Source organism: Neodiprion fabricii, chromosome 6 (genome assembly GCF_021155785.1).
Source record: "Neodiprion fabricii isolate iyNeoFabr1 chromosome 6, iyNeoFabr1.1, whole genome shotgun sequence".
Lineage (NCBI taxonomy): Eukaryota > Metazoa > Arthropoda > Insecta > Hymenoptera > Diprionidae > Neodiprion > Neodiprion fabricii.
In genome coordinates this window covers 5,788,814-5,807,527 of record NC_060244.1, presented here as the reverse complement: position 1 = coordinate 5,807,527, position 18,714 = coordinate 5,788,814, and the positions used below count along the sequence as shown (strand labels likewise).

General features: G+C 47.2%; 1 protein-coding gene across 4 annotated transcripts in view; it reads right to left on the bottom strand.

Annotated features, from left to right (window-relative positions):
• The window catches only part of LOC124185488 (paired box protein Pax-6-like), a 65,837-nt gene that overhangs the window by 24,323 nt on the left and 22,800 nt on the right, over window positions 1–18,714 (bottom strand). For all 4 annotated transcript variants that reach the window (XR_006871406.1, XM_046576321.1, XM_046576320.1 and 1 more), the window contains 4 exons: window positions 16,835–17,000; window positions 15,778–15,958; window positions 1,294–1,481; window positions 910–1,019 (listed from right to left, as the gene is read on the bottom strand). Coding sequence is in view for 3 of the 4 variants with exons in the window: in XM_046576321.1 (XP_046432277.1) it covers window positions 910–1,019; window positions 1,294–1,481; window positions 15,778–15,958; window positions 16,835–17,000 (645 nt within the window). In the remaining variant the exon portion in view is untranslated. The remainder of the gene's footprint in view (window positions 1–909; window positions 1,020–1,293; window positions 1,482–15,777; window positions 15,959–16,834; window positions 17,001–18,714) is intronic.

Here is an 18,714-nt window from a genome sequence, read left to right as displayed (position 1 = left end):
TGCGGAACACCGGCTTCTGGTTATCCTATAAAACGATCCCGCTCACCGCGCCGCCGCACCCGATCTCAAACACCGCTGATAAATCCCCCCCCGAGGGCTCACGTGCTTCTGAGCGGTCGAAACTGTTGCCATATTTGATTGCCCCCATACCACTTTACTCGCCCCCTCAACCTCCAGGCGATATTCCCTCGTCGGATGCAGACGGGCGGAAGTTTCATTCGAATCTACGCGCAGGGCTTTTCTCCGCATCGCTAAACTCTGTATTATTTACCTAGCGTCGTTTCGAACATCAAGCTCTGAACATTTGCACTAGAATTCGCGATAACGCAAAAATAAAAAAAACAAAAACAAAAAATTCTTCGGGTCAATTCGCCACTGTTTATACGGGAGCACGAATTTATCGCGCGTTATCACCTCGATTCCAGTATTAATTTTGACCACGATTTTCGGGATTGCGTTCGGCCTCTCTGGTTCTGAACGCGTGGGGATGAAGCGCGGTGGCTAACCGCGCGTTAATAACCACCGCCACTGTCCGTGACAGACCCCCCCTCCCCCGGTTTGTTGGTGCGGGATAGAGAGAAAGAGAGAGAGAGAGAGAGAGAACGGAGGAGGGGGAAAAAAATTCCCCCCAAAGGAGTTCCGCGTTTGATGTGCCCCAGCACCGGCAAAGGGAACGGGAAACTGGGGAAACGCGGTCGCCGTGCCCACCAAATTACAATTATATTCCAAAAGCTCCGCCATGTGCACGCGCCCGACTACACGGCACGCACACCCACGCGTAGTAGAAATTATTCCACACTTTTCACCCGACGAATCGTGCAGCACGTTATACCCCTTGCACCTTCGGTCATTGTTCAATTGAAATCAATCCGTTCTATCCGCAAAATGATTTGTATAATCCGCACTCACCCTTTTTCGCGTGCAGAATGTCCGCCGTGTCTGGCGGCAGCGCTGAACAGTGACTTGGACTCAGGCTCGGCTGCAAGGACGGAAACGGACTCCCGGGACCGGAAGGGTACCTGAAATCGATGGACTTGAAGATCGCGAGGTCTGAATATTTTTTTTTTTAGCGCATTCGATTACTTCGGAAACAGATACTGAACATTTGCATTGTGGAGAAAAAAAGGCCTTGGAAAATAATTACTTCGCAAAGTTTGAATGACAAATCGGAAACGATTTGATAATCTTTAAATAGTTGCTATAATTGCATATGCCAATCAATCAACGTAGAACTGTGCGAACCGTTCAAAGCTGTTTCGCCCGTCTGACGCTACCGGTACCGTGACTACTTACCAAGGATTAGGTCTCGGCCAGCCGGTCGCCTGGCCGTTTAGTAGCCTGAGCTTGTCGTAGACGCTTTCGGCGGGACTTCCGGCTCCCACGCCAACGCCGACGCCGACGCTCTGCTGCTGCTGCTGGTGTTGCTGGGTCTGTTCCTTCTGGGCAGCGAGGTTCCTCAGCACTCTGTTGATAGACGATACCTGTAGCGGAGCGGGAGAGGAGAAAAAATGAGGATTAGATCTAATTTCATTGTACATAATTTTATTATTATTTTATTATTGTTGAGAAAAAAATAAATTTTTAAAAAAATTGGTGGAAAGTTGAAATCGTTACATGCCCCGCAGGCACTCAGCCTTATTCGCTGAGACGCCAACCTTGGGACGATGTTTGCCGATTGATAAACGTCTCCTGGGGTTTATTACGGGCATTAGCACGCGTGGATGAAACGCAACGCGTATGGTAATTAAAAAGAAACACGTTATTCTCGCTTTGCTGGGGGGGATTCGGTGACTCTTTCGCTTTATTCGCAGGCACATATTGCAGCCGTCGAACCGCACCAGGGGACTTTTACGGATACACTGCATTTCCTGTCGCAGTACGTCGGGGACTTGCGGGGATTTTCAAGCCAATGCATATTCTCACAGCGTACATCTCACACTCTACGGCAGACTGCGACGGCCTGCGGCTCAAATCTTCTCGCGTCACTCCGTGTATATTGCAAATTGCGTATGTACCAAGGTAATAAAACCCTTCGCCAGGTGCCGTTGTGTGTTGGTACGTTTTAATATCGGTGAAAAAGAGTTTTCCCGGTTCCGAGGCAATTTACTTAGTATACCTGTTATATGTACAGATACTACGCGTTTCGACAATTTCGCGGTTTTCGGAGAAAAATTTGTTTTCGGTCGGTGAGTTTATTCTTAACTTTATTTGTTATTACGGAATTGGAACTGACGTGTAAAATATGAGTGAGGCAAACTGCATCCCAGAGTATAAAATTTAACGTTTTGTAGACTTAAATTTTACAGTATTTTTATTCAATATTCAAACGATTGCAAAAATATATTTTTTTCTTCTTCCACAAGAATCATAACCGACTAATTGCTACAGGGTTTTAGATTTTCGAGACGAAAGAAAAAAAGAGAGACAATCTTTCCAATCTGCGAATGTTTCTTTTCTGTGCACAGATTTAATCAAGATCCGCTGAAAAATTGAAGAAAAAAAAACGAAGAGAAATTGTCACTCCGGCATTAAGGGATCAAATCTTTCCACTTCCAAAGTACTTTTCGTTAGGTGAGCATTCACCGCGCGAAGCTGCTGCTCGTGCACAGCCGCGTCTCTGATCGGTAATTCATACGAATCGCGAGACGCGGTTCTACGTAGGAAATAATTCTAAAAGCTCGAGAGCTAAGCGCTTCCGCGTTCCTTCGGCTCCTTATTTCCGCGTCTGATAGTTTGAAAAGTTTCATCTTCCCCGGTCCGTCCTCTACTCGTCCTATTATTTCCTTCTAATCTTTTTTCCTTATTTTTCCTAGGCGCAGTCTCCGCGGTCAGGATTCTGCAGCGTCACGTGATTGACCCCCCAGGTGTCCGGGAGTCAGGCAAGCTCTGGATTACATCTAAAATTGGTCAGGAGAGACGGCAAGCCGCGTTATCCTTCGGCTCCGCCTGCGTCGCGGCTCTCGAGGGCTCCTTGACGACGCTGTCCTGGCGTCCCGGCGCCCCGACGACCCGACGCCGAGGCGTCGCGGTGTCACCGGCCCACGGCGTTGATGCGACTCGACAGCCCTGAACCCCGGCCACGTTTTCACCCTCTCGGTATCCGCAACATCCGGCTCGTGCTGTGAGTGCGGTACGGAAAATCGAATTCGAATTATTCCTAGGTTCTAGATATTTTTTATGCCGCTACTCGTGCCTCGATGTTTCTGTACAACGCACCTTTTGTCAGAATTATATAACTCGATGGGAGTAAATTCATGGGCGTAGCTAATAGCGTATAAGGATTAGAGAAGAGAAGGGTCGCAATACCGGATTTCGAAAAACGCGAATGTCCATTTCATAGAAATACAAACTGCATGGAAATTGGGTCGAAGCAAAGAAGCAAAAATATAGAATTGTCAAATTTCACACTATGTTTCGGATTGGTATGTTCTTTAGATTCATTCCAGCGATTCTATGTTTTCGTTTTCGTTACTTCGATCCGTCTACGTTTCGACATTTTCACATTTTGTCTTTCTACATTTTCAAGTACGTTGTACAAGAAACAGATTTTCGCGTCTTTGCATATTCGACATAGCGACCCATTTTATTTTGCACTTACGGTAATTACAACCTATCCAATTTCGAATAGAATAATCATTGAAACCACGTGTATTATCGGTTACAGGAATCGAAGAGACTTTTACCACAACTCGAAATCACTTGAGACGATCCAGGGAGTCTTCGAGTGTTTTGACACTATACTTTGCGTAGCTGTTTAACGAACCGAACCGCGTCCCTCTCTACGCGTCGATATAAATACGGGCATGCGGACAATTAGGGAAAGCTGGACCACGCGCAGGAACCGAAAGTGCAGGTATGTGTGCGAGAATGGCAGGAACAGGGACGAAGGGACCGGCAGCCAGAGTCCCTGTACAAAGGGCTTATTTGTCACTGCCGTCAATCACCGGGTGACAAACGAAAGAACGAACGAATGCACGCGCGGCACTCGACGTCACTCGCCGAGTCGAGATCCACGTCAGTTCGTTCCTTTTTTTCTCCTTTCCGCCTTTTTTCATCCCATTAGGTCGCTCTAGCGCGCCGATCCGGCTGCCTTGGCTCAGACCCTAGACTCCGGACTCTAGAGTCTTTCGTGTGTTTGCGCTGCCCCGGCACTTGGGATTCACGAATTGAATCGAAGCGATCGTCGCGATTCATTGCCGCTTTATTGCCGCCCCTGTGCCGCCGGATCCGACGCTTTGTCGCGCAATTGGATCACCTCAATGCCCGTGAATGATGAGGAAATTGTAAACACCGCTAGCCGCAAGGATCCCTCAGCTGTGCGTGGAATTACATGTCAAGCTGGGCCGGAACTCGTGCTGCGGCGACGCTCCTCAACCCTTCGAGTCAGAGTGGTAAGTATTCTTACCACCTATTTTACATCCATTTTCTGCTTGTTTAGAGAACTGTGAAAACATTTTTGTTTCTATTTTCAACATTTGCGATAGTATACTAATAGGTTTTCAATTCTTGAGAGTAATTGTTGCCTTATAACGTAAATTATTATTGTTAGAAACAAATTGATTGAAAAAATCGTGAAAATTGAAGGAATAATTCATTTTCGAGAAAGTTACCCCTTCACACTTATACATCTTTTACATAAATTATAAGTTTTCGGAGTCGTTGATTACGAATCTGAAATCAGATTTTGAAAATTCAGTACGGCGAATCCAATCAGCGACTCCGAAGACCTTTGCATAGAGTTTTTTGACCGTATTCGATCACGTTTGAAATTTTCGTCCACAATATTGGATCCACCGTCTTGACTTTTTTTTAACCTGATTTCATATTCGTAATCAGCGACTCCAAAAAACAAAAGAATCTTATTATACACATCACACAATAACGTGTAACTCGAAGGGTTAACTCGTGAGGACAGTTGACATTAGCGAGCCTTTACCGTTGACTGTTTACATTTCACGTCAAGCCAAATCTCGAATCCTGAACTCTGGGTTCAGAGGGCGTAAAGCGAAGTTTAAACTCCCCGGAATCGCGGTGATACGCAAAGATAACACGCTTGCGAACCTCGAGCTTTCGCCAAGCTTTCCAGGAGATCTTTCTTCCACATACACGTAGCCGTTCAACTTTGTTACAAAGTTAAGCTTCAACGTTAGAGAGAAAAAGTGAATTCCGAAGCTGCACGCGTTTACCGATTTCCGTAAGTTTCGCCGAAACGTCCGTCCTCGAATATCAGCGCTGCAGCAAATGAAAAGCGTATCAGCCCCCTCGTCGCCCCGCGTTTTGGCTGCGAATAATAAGTCGCGGTACCCGCACCCCGGTGTCTCCAGGGCCTCGTAGGCTCGATCAATAAAATTAGCATGAAGCGTGAAGTGGTAAGTGCGAAGTGGCAAAAGGAAAAGCAGCGATAGGGGCGTCGGAGAGCCGGAGAGCCGGAGAGCCGGATAGAGACGTCATAATATTGTCTCTCTCTCCCCGCTCTGCCGGGGTAATAGCAGAAAGCCCGGAGGAAGAGGCGGGCGGAAACACGCGCTGTGACGGGGCGCATGCACGGCGTAAGGGCTCGCCATTCACCGACTTCCGGTTGCCGCGCGGGGATCGGATAAGCAGCAGCATCCCCCAGCCGCGGTGTATCTGCAGCCCCGTTCCATTCCTCACACGTATTGCGTGTAATCTCAGCCGAGTTCCGACTTGTACACTCCGTGCAATTCTCCGTTGATCCACGCTGTTTCTGCAGTCACGACGATGACGCGCGCTTCGGGAGTAATTGCTACGATGTTTTTTTTTCTTTTTTTCGTCAACTTTTCAGCCGTGTCGTTACTTGCTTTTTCTCGTTTTTCTTGGTCTCTGGACTATAGGCTAAAATCCGTGTCCTTCGTCGTCGTTGTTCGCGCGATAAAAATGATAAACTATTCAGACGATGCGCGCTGTACAAGAAATACGATCGCAACTTCGAAACTTCGCGAGAGACTCGGACGTGTTTCTTGAAATTTATTCAAGTCGCGGAGGCGTGGATAACACGCGGCACGCGTTTAAATATGACATAATCCAGGGATGGGAGGAATCGTGCGGGAAAGAAATCGAGAGAGAACGAGAGAGGATTTGAACGGAGGGTGAGGTGGCATAACGAATCGCGAATTACGATCACGGTCACGGCTTATAAAGCCCTTGACGAACGACGCGGCGTGCGGGAGAACGGGAACGGGACGGAATCGTTCCCGATCGGAATCAGATCGCAATGGGGGTGCGAATGATAGCAGGAGCACGTGTCTCGCCCTCGACTCGCAGGCTTGCAGGCACCGGGATCCCGGGTTTCGGGTCTGCAACCTGTCATTAGCCAGCCCCCGACCCCGACCTCGACAACGATTTCGACTACCCGCGGTAAGCGCCCGAGGAAATTGCAGGCTAGGTGATCGGCACCCCATCGCCTAACCAAATAATCAAAAACCCCCCGAATTTTTAGCCACCGCTGTATATTGCTCACCTCGCAAAACCTTTACCATGTAAACTGTAATTTTCTGCGGCCAATTTCAGTCGCCGGATCAAGCGGTGGGTTGGCCGCTTTTCAGTTTATTGAATCGGGCTTTCTGTGCGCAGGTAATTGTTCTTTTATACAGGAGGCGGGTTCGACGTCAATCGAGATAGTCCTACACTTGGCGCAGTTCCTCGTAAGCTACGAAAATTTCTAGGGAAAATGGAAAATGGTTGAAGATGTTTAGGTTGTAGAGTAATACTGTAGATATCGAGGATTCGTTTGTTGAAAGTCTGATAGATTCGTTCGATATCACGACTCGTTTTATTCGGAAGACTTTTTCCTACAAATTCACTGTAATTCGCTTATCTTATTATATCATTCTTGTATCGTAAAATAGTAGATTCTACATTTCGCCGATGTTGTTGATAATTACGATCAATAAATTAATAGCAGTATCGAATCGAATGTTGGTAAAAAAGAATAAATTCTGCTTCAGTGATCAAACGATCGTACTGAATTTTTTTAAATTTCGAAGCGACGCAAAACAAATCATCGATATCCAAACTTTTCCATACAATTCCACTGTTTTCCATTTCTAAATCCCTCAAGACATTTTCGTAGCTCAAGAACGCAACAGTTTGTGAGATAAAACTGTGTAAAATTATCAATTTCGGTCCAAGAACCTTCGTAATTTTTCTCAAATCCAATCCACCTTAATTCCCGCAGGTTCGTTTTTTCCAATTCCGATCATCAAATTCAAACTTGCGTTCGACGGAGGACCTCAACGACGTGCACAAATTTGCGGGAAAAAAGTCGATGAATTAGAGGGGAGGGAGAGGGCAAAATGGCAATTTTCCGGTAATCACCGGCAATTACACTCGTTACGCGGATCCGAAGCACGCGGCACGCGACTTGCAAAGCTTCCCTCTCGCCGCCGCTCCTGCAACCGACCCGCGTGTCACCCCGGCTCGTGACGCTCGAGTGAAGTATCGCCAGGACTTGGCCTCGGCGTGGGAAATCCATCCGGGTTAAAAATTCGGGCATCGGCTGCAGACCGCGACCCGGACGACGACGACTCAATCTCACCCCGCCATTTCTCTTCCCGCCACGATCCGCGTGTAGGATTGTAGCGAACGATACGACGTGAGTTTCGTCCTATTCTATTCTCCCCCTACAATATTAAGTTGTGGTGGTGTTTTTTCAGACTGTTTCGATGTTCGTTTATTCTTTATTTTGTTCACTTTATTTTTTCTGTAATTCAAGGAGTTTCAACATATATTCGATTACTCTCATTTCGATGTAATCATACTTTCAACTTCCATTTATCTATATAACTGTACTTTATTGTCTTCGTGTTCATTATAACCTGAACTTTGTCACCCCAACAGTTACATTATAGGCTTTTAATTCTCCCTCGCCGCCACTTCATGTGTAAATTGCACCCCGGAGAGATATCGTTTTATTATGTGTATAAAGTAAGGCGTCGTAATAACGAAGTTCCTGTTTCGTCGCGACGGAGAAACGCAGCCGCTTTGGTAGCGGCCAAAAGTGAGTATAAAAAAAAATCGAGAGGTCACGGGTGAAACACTAAAAACAAAAAAAATGAAAAGTGTTTCAAGATCATCGCGATGCCGGTTCCGCAGTGACCGCGAAACGTAAACCTCGTGCCGGCATAGCTGCTGGTAAAGAGTCGTTCACCACTGGTTGAACCGAACTTCACGGGATACAAATTAGATTTAAATAGAACGCGAGGAACGCGCGGTATTCGCAATTTAAACACAGAGCGAGGGAGATAGAGAGCGGTGAAAGGGCGAGGAGATACGATGCCGGGGGTGTATAATCGCGGATTTAAATCCGTTGCCAGCTGGCTCTCTCACTCTCGGTTATCCTACGGCTACGTACCCTCCGAACGCACACTTGCATAGACGGGGGAACATCGCTAAGAGTATTTAACGAAAGCACCCCAGGGGGTCAAGCCGGGGAAGTAAAAAGCGGGGGAAACGCGCCACGCGTCGCGCGATATTGCCTCGCTGGCTGAATGGCTGCTGCTGCACAATTCAAGTCCACCTACGTCGGGTTCGCGGCGTGGATTGATAGAAAGGCGAAAAATATTTCGTAACAAAGGTCTTCCTCCGATTCCGTAAGGTAAGCGTGCCGATTATTGACCCTTTTATTTTCCAAAATTATAAATTGACGGCGAAAACTGTGAATTTCTCGACGGCCGATGCCAATTGCTGGAAGGTTAGACACTACGAATTTATTTTTTGGTAATTTCGTAACCAACGATCGAACAGATACAATGAAAAAAGGTCAGCAATTGGGACAGGGTCAATAACTGGTACACTCAACTCATCCGACACGCTCACTCGCACTTACGCTTTTCTGCACCGTCCGCTTCTTTATCTACCAGCTATAGGTCGGCAGAACCGATACTTGATGGGGCTCGAGCTTTCGAAAGCTGAGTTGCTGTGATATGGATGATACGGACGCGACTCTGGGGCGGTACGATGTTTTTTTTTTTTTTAATTGCAGAACAAACTGTCAACCCTTCGATTGCTCACACGCGAATTCGCATCACGGTATAATTCTGACGATCCGCGTAACTTGATTTAAAACTGAACGATTTTCATCGATCATTTTTGAGAAATTAAAGATGAAGAGTACATATATTGATTACATAATCGGTAAAACGATCAACATCAGGAGGTGAGAAAATAATGCGATGTCTCGTGAAACTTCGAGGAATCGGTCTGCGTGAACCGGAGTTCCCAGAAACGAATTGAGATGGTAGCTACTAGATAAGAGAGGAGGGGCAAAGCAGCTCGGGCTTGATTACGGAGAGAAACTTCAGCGGCGTTGCGTGGGTCAGAAAAGGCTGCAGCGACGTGGGGCGTAAGTCGATACGTTTGATAGTTGGTTAAAATAATAATAACAACAAGAACGACAACAACGACAAAAATAATAACAATAATAATAAGAGAGGTAAAGTGGATCGCGGGTGTCCCTTCGGCTCGGTGAAATCGCGTTAAACGAGCCGCTGACAATGAGCCGTCCAACTCGGAGAGTCCGCACCGGGCCCCGGACCCATTTTTCTGACGTCGGGCCCCGTCGGGCCCCGTCGCGTCGGCTCCGCGTGTGCGTAACCATACACGCACCGTGAACCCGATGACCGGTGTAGGGTTGCAGCCCGCTCGAAGTGCTTTCGAGCGACTTTGACGTTACCCGCTCGGACAGCAGCTCGCCATCTTGCCTCCGCGTGTGGATAACAACGCGGTTTATCGTTCCGAGAGATCTTTCGGCCCTCGAGTCCTCCGCAGGTTTCGATTCTCGGACGGCGAGCCACCCGCCCGTTTTTGTACGATCTACCGCCTGTCTCCCTTCGTCTATCACCGTTTCTTACATACTCGACCGTTTAATCGCTCGAGCGTTCTTCTTTTATGTGGCGATCGGATCCTGGAATTTTACCTTGCTTCTTCATTTATTTATCCTGTAATTATTTCATATTATTATCGTATACACCGATATTGCGCGAAACTTTCGATCGGTGAAAAAAGGAGCTTTTTTGGCATCGGTATTGTCGAAGTGGTTTGGTTTCTTAACCTTTAGCTGGCACCTTGGGGTCAAGCACCGAAGCAATTTTATATTCTGACTTGATTTTTATTTTTTATTTTTTTTGGGTATTTACTCAAGTCTCTTTTACAAGATAGAAAAAACAGCAACAATAATTTTTAATTTCAAGATGGTAAAAAAAATTTTTACATCACAGAAACGTTTAAGAACGGCCCCAAGGTGCCAGATAAATGTTAAGAGAGAACCTGCGGCGATTATTCTCGATTTGGAAATCCCTGCGGACTAAGGGTTCGAAAATCTTACGCTCTAACTAATTCCATTGGATTATACGGTTCATTCGTTCCTTCCTGCATTTTACGTCCGTTCTCAGACCTGGTAATTATTCACTGCGACAAAGCTCTCGGAGATGCGAATCTTACGATAAAGAGTCTGAAGATGGTGTCTAAAAAAAAAAAAAATGATAATTTAAAAAATGTCGGATATCCGGTTCAAACGTACGGTTGAAAACGGCGCAAACTCTCCACGTGAGTAGAGTGAATCGTTCTCTGTGCCGTATGAGGGGAAGGTGGTAGGATTTTTTCTTATGGCAAAACAGCGAACGGTTTCACCCTGCGTAAATCAATGCACCCCCGTTACGATACGAAGAACGATCGACGAGGGAGCCTCGCGGGTTTCGAGGGGGAGAGAGGGAGAGAGTATCAACTCTTCTCTTCTCTCGGCTCTGCCTCCCGCGTTGACTCTCTTTCTCTCTCTCTCTCTCTCACTCTCTCTGCGCTTCTCGGTGACTTGGTCCGAGTCAGAGGGTGTCGCGCGTAGACGTCCGGCTTCTGCATTATGTATTTTTCCCGGCCGAGCTTTGTCACCCCGAAACTCACCCTCACAAATCGAGCCCCGCTAAATATATTCGGTTGCTCAGATATATCCGCGAGCGAGAAAATCTCTCTTTGTCTCTAAGGCAACGAGTCGTAGTAGACCAGGTATAGCGTATATAGGGGGCTATACGCCCCTTTCCCCTGATTTATGATACTCGAACGACGCGCCTCGTCCCACTTTTGCGGTCAAGAAATACGCTCGAGACTTGCGCTTTATTATTTTCCCACTTCGCCGTTGCAAACGCCGACTTTCACCTTCGATAGTTCTCCACACCTGCGTGGAAACGACGATTGTTAAAGCGTGCAACTGTTCCGTTGCGGGCGTCTGCGAGGGAGAGAAACGTTACAAATGCAAGTGTTTCTTTCGAGAGCGGAAAAAAGAAAGGAATGATAAAAGAGGTTCAATCGTTCTATCGTTTGACAAGAATTGAATCTAATCCCACGATTATACTGCGAGTGTGTTTGACGCCCCTGGAGCACGCGGATGGAATACGTAATTGAACGTATAGCGCGGGACAAACAACTCGGGGTTCGAACGGTGTCGAGATAAACCGCGATGCGAATGTACGTGTAGTGTAGTTAAGGATGAATCGGCCGGGGACCGTCCGAATCAAAAGTTGGGAAGAGAGGAAAAACTGTTCGGAAAATATACTATGGTATCAGCTGCACGAATGATACAGCGAATCGTAATACGAACTATGGAAACAACATCTCTGTTTTACGCTAGAGAAATTAATCTGAGAGGATTCCCAAAACGCAAGCTTAGATGTCGACAATTTGTCGAGAGGTTTTATAATTAGAACGTCCGAAATTATTCAACTTCCGTGTCTTTGATCCGATTTTGATGTTTTTTGACTTATTTCGCTTGCCGACAATGTCCTCACAGATTGTCTGCATAACGTTGCAGGAATACACGTGAGGCGGAAATATGTAAAACAATATATTGACAAAAATCTGTTGTACCGTACTTGTACAAATATATATTTCTTATCCAGTCTGGTGACAACTTACAGATTTGTATAAAACAAAATTTCAAGCAATCTCTGGAGATCTGTATCTAAAATCGTTAGAATCGGCTGATAAACACGAGAATTCAATCACTCCGAACGTTCTAATTACAAAAAATCGTTTCTCAAGTTACGCGTTTAACCTTATTATTGCAGCTCGTGTCATTCGCATTTGTTAAAATCCACATCTATTACCTACACGTAACAGTCGATGTGTTTCGATTCGCTTTCACCGTCATTATCGCAGATCTGAACATTTTTCAACCACTTTTCTCTCCTCTCCGAACTTTCGATTCGGACGGTCCGGCGAGTTTCATCCCTATTGCTAATACATCACGGAGGAGCGCGGCGTAAAACGTGGGCAGCACTGTCGGAGGAATCGGAGTTGCGGTCGAATCGCGCGGGGCGCGTCAAACCGTTTAAATCGTTTTTGCCGTCCTTCGTCCCTTCACCCCTTCACCCATCGCTTACCCGGGTACCGGACACTGGCGACAATCTCGAACGTGTAGAACACGAGCCGAGGGCGTGCGTTACATGCCTCCGCAGTTGTTCGAGGGTGCGGAACGCGGCCCGGCCGAGGACCTCGTAACGCAGTCCAGCGGCACGCACGGATCCCACTCAGTTAAACAATTCGCGAGGAAGAGGAAGAGGAAGAGGACGGGGACGGGTTTGCCGGGGGTGTCGGGAGACGATTAATTTACGCAGTGTCCGCGCTGCGTCGAAATGCCGCCCACGCGGAACCCGCGTTCCGCTCCCCCTCCCCCTCAGTTTCCCTTCCCGGTGTCCCGGGACATTATTGACATGAAACATCACGCCTGCACACCGAGGTTCGCTTGGACAACTGTAATCTTCCCGAACAGCGGTGCTCCCTGGAATTTGTACCGGAACGCGGTTTAAACGTTCGGAAATCGTCGATCAAACTTACACCGTTGGAAAAGCGTCGTTATACTCGTATTTCAATTTTGAAACGTTTTTTTTTTGCTTCTCTCTTATAAATCGATAATATTCTCGTAGAGAATGACAAGCGGGTAATATTAAACGTCTTTTTTTCGCCGATAACGCATCTCTGCGAAAATAATTACATAGCTGTGTGTAAAGTGTTATACCTATTATAGGTATGACGTTAGAGTCGAATGAAATAAGTTTTATTTTACATATTTAATATATTTATACCGCGACCATATTTTCTAAATACAGTAATACAGAAGTATATATAAGAGGAATGTACAGGTATATCGAATTACGAACACACTTGGCGATGCTAAATTTATCTCCGCCTGTTTCTGTTTTCTTCAAATGCAGCAGCCCGCCTTCAAACATCTGGATATTATATAATAATACCGCGGGATTTGCCTGGCGAAGTGTCGACGGGAGTTTGGGCACGGAAAAAGGAATGAGAGCCGCTGGATTTAAGCCAGAATCAGTGACGCGGTTAAACCAATAACGGTTCGGCTCCACCGCCTGGTGCCAGATTCAAATCCGGGTACCAGAACGGCGAGCTGGACGAACGTAACCCCGCCGTGCCGCCCCGCTTTCCTGATGCCGGCGGCAACACCCGGCGCGAGCGATCTGCCCGCGTCACTGGATTCAAATTTTCGCTAGAAAATTGCGTGATGATACAGTGGAAAGAGCGCGCAGGTTATGCGGGGCGAGAAGTACGACGAGAAGAAAAGGCACGATCGAGAGGTTGAAGGGTGCGGAGAAATAAACGAATTTCGGGGCGAGTCTCAGAACTGATTGGAAAACACTGTACGCATGCCTGTTTCCAGCTGTATATGCTGCAGTCGTTGGAACGTAAAAATTGAGAAAGGCGGTAAGATATGCGCGAGATGAAATACGTCAGAAGCTACAGGGAAAGAAATATATTGTAGATTTTACATTTTTTGGTGCTGCAGCAATTTGTGGCAGGATTTTTACAAATCCGATAATAAGAGTCAAGGAACCAACGGTAAGAGTTACGTTATGCTTGTACGTGGATATACCATAATTCGTGTACATTTAGATGTAAAATCTGCATTACATTTTTTTCCGTGTATATGGAGGACTAAAACTCGATTTAGAAATAGATCGGCTAATCGAGATAATTCCAAAGCGATCTGTACACACTCTGCGATCATGTCGCGTAGACAATGGAGGCTTCGGCAATAGTGCCGGAAGCCAGAGAGAGAGAGGGAGGGAGGGAGGGGGGAGAGACGAAAGGAGAAAGGGAGAGAGGGAGGAAGGAAAGGAGAAGGATGAGGTGAGCGCTCGGGAAACGTATTCCGAGCGAGTCCTCGTGATTGGGGGAAATTTCATTATTCTCAGACATTACCCCCGTTATTGTAATGCCATCAAATTGGATACGCTTCGCAGCAGCAGCAGCAGCAGCAGCAGCAGCAACGCTGCAGGTGCCTGTCCTCCTGTATACCTTATACCTACCCCGAGTTACCCAGATTCTCTCCCCTGATTTTTCGCTGTTTTTACCACCTTGTCACCCCCCTTTTTCCCCCCTCCGCCCACCGCAGCCTCTTATAAAATTTTATATTTAATATCGCATCCCGCAGGAACCCCTCGACTTGAACCCCGTACCTATTCACGTGTGCAGATTCGCTATCAGACCGAATTCACGATTATCTCCAATCAGCCACTTCCTTCGTGGTTTTTTCCATCAGGAAAAATATCGACTGTGTATAAGGTGACGGAGAGAGAGAAAGATAGGGGGAGAATTTTCGAATAATTATAAAAAAAAAAGGTAAAAAACAAATAAGAATCCGAATGAATTGAAGGATCGGTCTCGTTACCGCGAACTAGAAAGCCCGACGTACGTAACTCTTCTACGTAACGATATTATTTCTCAACAATATTGACGTTAAGGTGAATTTCAGCTTTGAACAAAGAATTGTATATCGTGTAATCTAGCGGCTTCTTAGGCAACTCAAGAGGCCGGCTCGCGTATACTTAGCGGATCATTACAGCCTGGAGGCCAACGATCGCGAGGAAACCCGATATCGGTATATTAATCGAAAATAAGATGTATTTTGCGAAATCGCCTGTGACATTCGGGTCGAACTTCCAGACCTGAGCCAGAACCATGCTCGTAACAACGGTTTCGAAACTACGTCAAAAGGAATTTACACTTCGTCGTTAATTGTGACCGGTGCACAGCGTGAGTTTTTTTGCTACTTGATCCCCCCCCTTCGTCTCGCATCTCTCGTAGGTACAACCTCGTATTCCCGTAATCTAGATTCCAACGGATAGAAACCTCGCGACCATCCCTCCCTCTGGAACACCCCGCGCCGCGCTTCTTCCGTTTTTTAACTCCTCGCTCCTCGGAGCTCCTTCGAAGCCATTACGGGAGGGCGGCTGCAGGGGGAGTTTAGCGACCCTCTTTCTTCGCCCCGTTCGCCCGTCCTTCACCCCATCACCACCCACGCCATCATGGCGGAAGGGAGCGGGCGAGAGCCCCTTAGCCACCGTTTATTGGACGCATGCAAATAACCATGGCAACGGCCGGTTCGCGAGTCACGGACACTTTTATTCTTCTCGCAGCCCTCCTCTGCCTTCATTCTCTCTTGGTCTCTCCTCCGTCCGGATCCGCTCTCTCTTCGCCTTTCTCATCACCCGCCGGCAGCCGCCGCCTCGCCGTTAACGTTCCGAGCCTACGACAGACCTTGAGACGCGACCGGAGGCAGGATCAATTTTTACCTTCCCCCTTCGAGCGGGACGTCACGTCGGAGAGGTTGTCTCACACGTGAATAACTTCAACGAAACGCGGATTCGCCAAGGCGTCAAGGTTCGCCGACGAAAAAATTTCACCCCCTTATCGGCGTTTCCTCGACGCCGACGCGCGGTATTGTTCGAACAATGCAATCGTACTCACGCTGGGTATATTGTCGTTGGTACAGACGCCTTCCTGGAGCAAACGGTCCCTGATTTCCCATGCGAAAATCGAGGGACACTCCCGCTTGTAGAGGGAAATCTTGCTGACAACTTCAGCGGTGGCCACTCGCGGTTTACTACCGCCGATTGCACGCGGTCTTATCGAGCCCGTCTCATAGTACCTGCAACAATAAGAATTTTCGGTACAATTTAGTAGACGGAGATAGAGTCTGTGAATCTAGTGCGCGCGTATAACGCGCGTTGCTCCCGAATTCCCCGTAACTTTCTCTTCGTCTTTTTCCCCTCCCTTTAATTTACTTTGTCTACTGATTTTCCACGGCACAGGATTATCTCCTCTTCGACCTCGCGGATATAACCAGCCTCCGACCTCCGAACCCCCCGAATCTCGGAACCACGGGCGGAATCGTTTGTCCGACTACGAACAGAGCTAATCTACTTGATACCGGTGGATTAACCCGGGCCGTGACTTCGTGGCAGTGCTGAGCCAGGTTGTGGCCAACGGTTTCGAGGTCGGAGGTAACGAGGACGAAGCGAACGATGAAGGTATCAAGATTTTCGCGTGTACGCGGAAGATTTTCATTTTTTCTGCTATTTTGGTGTTTTTTTTTTTTTTCTCATATCGTTACAGTCGGAACGGTTTTTCCTCTCTATTTTTCACCTCGAACTCTCACAGCTTCGTGGAAAAAAATACTCGAGCTGGTACACAAGTTGGAAAAGGCGAGAGCAGCTTGTCTCCGCATCGACAAGGTCAAGCGGAAAACCTAATTACAGTCGCATCGGCGAACCCGCAAAACTGACGGGTAAAAAGAGGGGAGTTTCTTTGACGAAAAATATCGCGGTTAAAGATGCGTACATTTCATTGCCTATGCTCCGTTGATTAGTAAAGGAGGAAAAAAAAAGAAAAGAAGAAGAAGAAGAAGAGAGAGTGAAAAATCAGAAGCCTTTTTCTAAATTATAATTATGTCGATTTTTAGCGCAGCGCGTGGTTATTCGATTGTGTGTGTGTGTGTGTGCGTGTGTGCAGTATTTCAACCAACCTGCCAAGGATCTTTGAGACGCATCCGTTGCTCACTTGAAGTATTCGCGAGATGTCACACGGCCTCGCACCCGAATGCGCCAATTCGACAATCTTTTGCCTCGTTGAGTCCGGTAGAGGTCGACCTCCGACAAAGACTCCTCCTAGCTGGTTGACCCCGCTGTGTCCTGTAACAAGACATTGGGATAGATAGATAGATGGAACCATGTTTCGTTACACGAGGGTGGTCATCCGTAAGTACAAATTAGCAAGTATACGGAGAAAGCAAACTTAGAATTAGATGGAGAGACTCGAAGAGAGCAAGTCGAGGGACGAACAGACTGCGTACAAAATGTTCGCTGATCGAATCGTTCATTACAAGGAAGCTTATCATCCATCATCAAACCATGCCGGCACATGGCTGATCGTTGAGTGTATTTCGACCGAAGTTACAGCCACGATTGTTAACGATGAATTATTTTCACTTTTATTTTGGCCGTTTGATCAGTGATTTTGCCGTAAAAACTGTAAGCTTGCCTTGTTATTCTTATCGCTGTTTCCGATCAGTGGTTTCTAGTATAACTACGAAATCTTCGTTTCACCATTGCTCAAAGTCAAATCACTTAGCTCCGTTGTATCGATCAATCCTATTCGGCGTTTGATTCAACGCTATCTGGGATTAACGGATCCTTAAAAACAATATCATCGTGGCATCGTTGTTCTTGTTCGACAACGTTCGTTTCTCGTCGGGAAAGGTGTTCAAGCTTCGAATCGAGGACCGAATAATACGGACGGCTAAATCTCGCCTTCGCCGATGCTTTGCTCGAGTGAAGCTTGCGGCCGGCAAAAACGAGGAATGAAGAATGGCGATCTCGTACCCCATGAAAAGAAAAGTGATAAGTTCCTTTTCGATTGAAAGAAAAGTTGGCAAAAAATCGCTAAATCAGTTTCTGCGCAGCGGCAGGAGAGGCGAGGAGAGCGAGAGGCTCGGAGGCGGGGGGAAAGGGAGCGAGCAGCGTGGTCCCTGTAATAGATAACCTCGGTTCATTGTGTCCTTGACAAGCCAGCCACGGCGGCGAGGCGCACAAGCCATTCGAGAGAGATTCGAGCGGCTCCTTGCCGGGCGGTTCATTCAAGGCGGCTGTATCAGGCTTCGTGGCCGTCATCCTCGACGACTTCGCAGTCCTTATATTATTCAAAAGGGAGTCTCTTTTATTCGGTGTATAAGATCGCGGCTGAGCGGCCACGCCTATTCTGCCGGTGTCACTCCGAGTCGTTCTTTTCCCGGTTTTACCACTCGGTGTAAGGGCGCTGCCGTCTCTGTGTGCGTCGGGACGCCGTTCCTCGAAGCTTGGGGGTGGAGCACCGGCACCTCGATTTCTCAAACGCACTCTTCCCACCAGGCTTCGTATCATTGTTCGGAAAACAGTCGCACGATATGAACTTGCGCTCGATCTTTTTCTTCCTCTGCATCTTCGCCAGGTCGCGACCTTCGCGCCGATACCCGAGTGATCCTGGTGGTCTCGCAATGAGCTTTTCACAAATTGCCTAGTCATCCTTCAGGCGTCGGGGGGGTGCTGCCGAGCAGATGGGAGAGGACGTCTGACGTCCCGCGACAGACGAATAATCACGGCTTCGATGCTCTGTGTGTGTCACGCAATAAACTTTGCACGGAAATATGGAAAAATTATGGTAATCACTCGCGTCGCAATAAATGCCCGATACACGCTCCATTAACTCTTGGGAAATCTGTCGCTTTTCGTACTTACTGGAATTATCCTGCGTCAACAGCTTATACATATACTGTATATATATATACATGTATAGTCTATTCGCACACGCGATAAGTTGAGCGTGTAAAAAACGACCTCGCACTGCGTTATACTTTACACCTTACACATG